We start from the raw sequence: 6,431 nt of genomic DNA on the forward strand, positions 1-6,431 counted from the left end.
TATATATATATATATATATATATATATGACGGATTAAAGATTTTTGGAATAATAATTTACTCTTTGATCTGTTCTCGGCTTATTACCTAGTTCGGAAATTTTCGGTGGGGGATAAGTGAACAAAGACCCTCAATAAGGCACATAATATTTTGTGGGGAGGTTAATTGTTTTAATTCCTAGATACGTCGATATGGGGATATGACGATAAAACTTTGTACCGTAAGTATTGATTCATGTTATTCCATCAATTATGTTAAAGATGCTTGCTTCTTTTAAAAGCTCATAATTCAATGAATTTTTGAAACTTACAAAGTTTTATGAATATTTTAATCCGCTAGCGATATCTGGAATGTGAAGCATCTATTTAACTTGACAATTCTGATAATATTTAGACTTATTATGTTGCATTTTTTTATAACTCTGTGAATGATCTGTAAGTCAAATGAACATCTTAGAAAATATTCGTAATCATATTGGCTCGGGCTGTTATCTGGTCTAGTTAGAGTTATCTAGTAAAATATAATAACTAAATCAAGTCATTGTGTATATGATTCTCGTTATGACAATATAAACATGCATCTATCTCTGGGAAATTCATGAGAGATCGAATTTTCTGAACCGATTCCAGGCTTTAATTTAGTGATAAATTGAATCTGGTTAATATAGCATAACTTACTGAAGAAAATTGTCCTCTAATGTTAAACCATCTAATAGCGGACATTAAATAGTCCGCATGTTAAAAGTCGATACCTGCATAATATGTAAGATCTGTGGGGATTATTATTTTCACATAAATTATCAATCGTTCATGCCCTTTGGCATATACAAAGAAATAAATATAGTTATCTCTGATACAAATGTATTAAAAGAATAATAATGACGGAAGTTCCACAATTATCTCACTCAAAGAATGAAAATAGTAGTGTGCAAATATTTTGTGACGAACCGGGTTGTAATAAATCATTTAAAAGAACAGATCACCTTACGAGGCATAAACGCAATCATACATCTAAGAATTTGTTCAAATGTACGTGGCCTGGGTGTAATAAATCGTTTGTCAGAAGGGATGTATGGTCTAAGCATACACAACGTCATGTTGCGAGACAAGAAAAACAAAAGGACCTTCGAACTGGTCGTATACAATTTTTAGAGATATACACACCTACATCTAATTTCGATGAATTAAATAGAAAGGTTAAGAATTCTTCTAATAGTCCACCAATTCCTAAGAATCATGAAGGATGCAATTTATTGGATGACCAACAGTTTCTGTCTATCCCAAGCGTGAATTATAAATTTCAAAATCAAAAGATGTCTCTGAAGGACAATTCTTCTAAAGCTTCAGTTAGTGAATCTCCTATTCCGAATGAACAAAGAAACCTGCATTCTAATTGTCTTAATGATGATTTCCAAGAGCAAAGTCTTAATAGAAAGCAAGGGATTATTGATATTGAGATTAGCCACCCGACTGTTTATTGTTATAGCTCTAAAACATATATCAATTCGACCATAAAAAACCCAAGTATCACTGAAAATAAAGGAAAGAATTCTGGAACAGTAAATGAATGCCTGGTGATTGACGGAAATAAAGAAAGCGTTTCTGAAAAATTTGGAAACTTTACAAGTGGACCAGAAACAAATAAGACTACACCTACAGAATTAATACATTGGATGTTAAACGGACATGCACTGTATTCAGAGCCGTTTCACAACTATATTGATTATTCTCCAGATTCTCCCTTGAAGAACTTGTTAAGTATCTCTTCTCCTTTCCCAATTTCGAATTGTCAAACCGATGTGTCAGAGGGTACGAGATCAAGGATGCTTGAATTTATTCCTTCGCTTCTGCTTAACCTAGATTTTAGTTTAGATCATATTAAAAAATGCATAGGGTCTTACTGGAATATATTTCATGTTCAATATCCAATTTTACATAAGCCTTCCTTTTCTACGTTGGAAGCACATCCTTTATTATTGTTGAGTATGGTATCGATGGGGGCAGCCCTTCGCTCTCGTAATAATCGAACAGACAGCAGAGCTTTTAAAGATATAGGTAAGTTAGCGTATGAAATAGCCGAACCGTTAAGATGGCTTATTTTTTCAGCTAGTGAAATGACAGAACATATTACTCCGTGGGTTATACAAAGTTTGCTAATTGTAGAGTGCTATGAAAATTCGTGCTCTAATAGGAGGTTACATCAGAGAGCATATTTACATCATGGATTAAAAATACAACTACTAAGAAGGAGTCCTCTACTTGGTGGAAATTCTCTGAGAATTATTAATAGTGATGATGGCCTAACTGACGAAGTCGATGCTTGGAAGAAATGGATCGAAATAGAATCTTTAAAGCGAAGTGCATTCATGGCCTTTCTAATTGATGCCATACATGCATTAATATATGGCCATGAGACAATTCTATTAACTCATCAGGTAAAATTATCCTTGCCTTGTGATGAAATGTTATGGGAAATGACGGAAAGTACTTATTTGCCGCCAAGCTCAGAATCTCCTAAGTTTTTAAATGCATTATCAAATTTACTTCATAAAAAAAGGGTTGAAACTGGAGCATTTAATAAGAGAATTCTTTTTGCAGGATTATTAACCATTATGTTTGGTATGGAACAAAGGGATATTCAGATTAAAGAGTTTGAGTGGGAATCAGTTAAATCATCGTGGAAAGAAACAGTATTTGACGCTATTGGATTTTGGATGGAAGATATGTCCCAGACATTTTGTTGTGATATAAGAACTGGATATTATATACCGACAAATACTGAGATGCTACCCGAATCCTTGAAGTTCGATAACACAACTTGTAAACTAGCCATGTATCACCTTTCTCAAGCTTTTCTACGAGTTCAGCAGTATGATTGCATCATATATGCCGGAGCACCTAGTAGGATGAATGTTAGGACTAATTACAATGACTATGAAATCGTGAAGAAAAGAATTCACGAATGGGCTAATTCATACAGTGGAAGTGTGTCTGTCGTACATGCATATTTATTTATATCCGAGATGTTATTGAGCCTGGATAAATCGAAGGAAAATATTTTATTATCCTATGATCCTAGCGAAGATCCAATTTTGTATAGACCAAATGTTGTTGCTTCATTATTATTCGTAATTTGGTGTTACAATTATTGCTTGGAAGGGCCAGAGTCCAATATATTTCCAAATACTGACCAAACTACTCAAACCTCTTGTATGAAATCCAATTATTTACCAGAAAAAATGAATGGATACAGCTACATAAGTCGTATTAATACGTCATTTAAACGCTCTTCTGTCGGAGAAACTAAGTTGAGTTTTAAATTTGTTGATAAATATGCCAAAGCTTTGGATCAAGTTCAAGAAAAAAATTGCACTGTCGGATTATTGAGGCTCTTTAAAGAGAAATATGAAAATTGTGTTTCTCAAATTTGTCAAGAGTATGGCAAGCTTTTAGAGAATTGTATTCAAAGAAGTTTAGGCAAAACAACAATTATTTGTACCAATATGTACAAACATTCTTCTTGAATTCGTATTTAAATAAATCTATTTCCATTCATGCCACGAGTTTTTTAAATAAGAAGATAATTTGCGATGCTTTTATTATTTTGTGTTGCATCCAATCTAATATAAAATAAGAATATAGAATGTATTCTATACTATCTTTTGAACTATTTTTTTAATCTCTTATATCTATAAGGTTTTTTTTTTTTGTACAATCACAATTTTATTAGCTAATATATATATAATATACAAAAATACATAGGAAAACACACACACACACACACATATATATATATATATTATACTTAGAAGCATAAAGTTAAGCTATTATAAGGAGTTTGAAAATCACCAGTTAACCTATTAGTTAATTTCATTTGATAACAAGCAGATAAATTGAGCTCAAATTATAAATTTAATGTCAAAATGAAGAGTGGGTTTCATACTGTCTATTTATCTTGGTATTTGCTACTTGTAAATAATATACTTTTTTTGGATTTCTTGTTGTCTTCTAATCAACAATCGATGTATTCTTGCTTCTTGCATATGATATTAGAAGATAAGATTTTTCTGTTTTGCGCAAGTCGGAAAATTGAGTATATCAAACTATAATTCTAAAGAAGAAAAGAAATAAGAAAACTCGTTCGATATATTTAAAATTAATTTTATTTCTCACCTAGATTAATTACAATGAATTTCAATAGTTCAATATTTCTACTTTATTTCTCTAGGAGTACTGGCATTTAACTTGAAAATTTAACCACGCATAGTTTATATTGAGATTTGTTTTGTAAAAACTATCACGTATTTGTTAAATCTTCTTTTCTAAAATTGCCCCAATCGGAAATTTGCGGCTATACTGTTTCGCAACTGCAAATTTGAAGACTTCACCATTTAATGTTTTCGTGTCATTCCGTAAGATAATATAAAAAAATTTTGAAGTTTTCTTACGGGAGTATATTGAGTTTCAATTAATTGTCGGTCCAAAACAATTTTCTTGATAAAAACATAATCTTTAATCTTCAATCTTTAAGTCAGGATTATCAACAAGACTTGGAGATAATTGAAGTTAAGCATTTTAATAAACTTGTAATCTAATAGTTTTTAAGCTTTTTCAATATGAATTATTGATTCTTTTTCAATTACTATATCCTCATAGTTCTGTTTATCTCTTGCGTCTATAGGTTTACCCCTACTTGAAAATACCCCCCTGGTTATGCCGTGCTTCTCAAAGATATGATCAATGTCTTCTAATTCTAGACCCTTTGTTTCTGGGTAAAAGCAATAAATTATTGGTATCCATACCGCATTTAAAATAGCAAAAATTATGAACGTCTTCCAACCTATGTTATTAATTGATATGGGAGTAATTTGCACAACAGCGAAAACTGACAACCAATTAAACGCAGATCCTATAGCTTGATTTCTGGATCTTAATCTAGTAACATTGATTTCAGCAGGATAGAACCAAGGCACCGGCAACCATCCAACACCCATAAATATTTGGTATATAAAAATAAAGCATGCTGCCCCAACACCGCATCCATATGTTCCAATAGATAGCAATATTGACACTATTATAAAGCAAAAGGATAACCCTGCCGATGAATACAATAATAATGGCCTCCGTCCAAATCTTTCTACGGCCCACAATGGAAAAAATGATGCTCCAAGATATACAATTTCTGTACATCCTGCAAGTATTAAGGAAGTATTTCTATTCAAGTTCATTGTTGTTTGATAAACAACTGGTGCATAGTAATTGATCATATTTGAACCAGTAAACTGTTGCATAATCATAATGCCTATAGTTAATAGTAATCTTCTAAAATTTTGAATATCGCCACCTCCGAATAATTCTTTGAATTGAAATGGGCCCCCAGCACCTTCTAATTCAACAGTTTTCTTTATTTTTTCTTTTTCATAAATGACCACCAAATCATTTACATCCTTATCCAAAATAGCAGCCAAAACATTTGCTGCTTCTGTTTGACGATTTTTTGTAATCAACCAGCGAGGCGTTTCTGGTAATAAGAAAGTTTCAAGTGTGAGACTGATTGCAAATATACCTTGGAATGCTATAGGAAACCTCCATTGAAATGGACTTTCTGTGTAAGACGTACCATATCCCACCCAATAGGCTATTACTACACCAAAAATAGTAACAACTGCTTGCCAAGTTAACATTGCACCTCTGTTAGAAGCTAAAGCACATTCAGATTGATATACTGGTATAGTTGAAGAATTAAAGCCATTCCCAATTCCAGTAATAATTCTACCAGCATAAAATTGACCTCTAGATTGCGATGCTGTCAAAATAACAGTTCCTAGGATCATTATTAATCCTCCACAAAACATCATTACTCGTCTACCGTATTTTTCACCAATAAAGAAACACATAATTGATCCTCCAACACAGCCCAAATCGTAAACAGATGTTAATAAACCCTGCACTGTCGAGTCAGGATGGTTGAAATCGCGGCCAAATCTATTGTCTGCTCCTATAATTGTACCCATTAGACCTTGGTCATAGCCAAGCAATAAGAATCCAGTACACGAGCAAAATGTAATCAAAAGTCTCAACTTTTTACCTTGACATATTATTTTGGAAGTACTTAACATTTTCAAACTTATCATCAAAAATAGTTATATCCATCTGGAAATGGCAAGAGTCCGCAGAACACTAAGTTATATATAGTTTGTATATCGGGATTTTGATATACCGAATATCTTTGACAATAACTTTTATGCATTCCTACTTCAGGTACAATTAAATGAGCGTTGTGCCTTTCGTAAAAATGTTCAAATAACACTCTTCCCCTCTCATATCTCGTTTTGACCCTACTTTTATTCAAAGCGAAAATCCAATTCAAGAGTCACATTGTTCGAAATTCTACAATCATATTCAAAGAATTAGAAAACGATTAGCATCCTAT

The 6,431-nt window shown here is 32.4% G+C and overlaps 2 protein-coding genes across 2 annotated transcripts; one reads left to right on the forward strand and one right to left on the reverse strand.

The window, feature by feature from the left end:
* Positions 1–876: 876 nt before the first annotated feature.
* On the forward strand, positions 877–3,522 carry AC631_05768 (C2H2-type zinc finger protein; the record flags this gene model as incomplete). Its single annotated transcript, XM_015614597.1, has 1 exon — positions 877–3,522. The coding sequence occupies one exon, from the start codon at positions 877–879 to the stop codon at positions 3,520–3,522; it is 2,646 nt and encodes an 881-aa protein (XP_015464574.1).
* Positions 3,523–4,599: 1,077 nt separating this feature from the next.
* Positions 4,600–6,117, reverse strand: AC631_05769 (sugar porter family MFS transporter; the record flags this gene model as incomplete). Its single annotated transcript, XM_015614598.1, has 1 exon — positions 4,600–6,117. The coding sequence occupies one exon, from the start codon at positions 6,115–6,117 to the stop codon at positions 4,600–4,602; it is 1,518 nt and encodes a 505-aa protein (XP_015464575.1).
* Between the last annotated feature and the right edge of the window lie 314 nt (positions 6,118–6,431).

The sequence above is a fragment of the Debaryomyces fabryi genome (assembly GCF_001447935.2).
Source record: "Debaryomyces fabryi strain CBS 789 chromosome Unknown contig00275, whole genome shotgun sequence".
Lineage (NCBI taxonomy): Eukaryota > Fungi > Ascomycota > Pichiomycetes > Serinales > Debaryomycetaceae > Debaryomyces > Debaryomyces fabryi.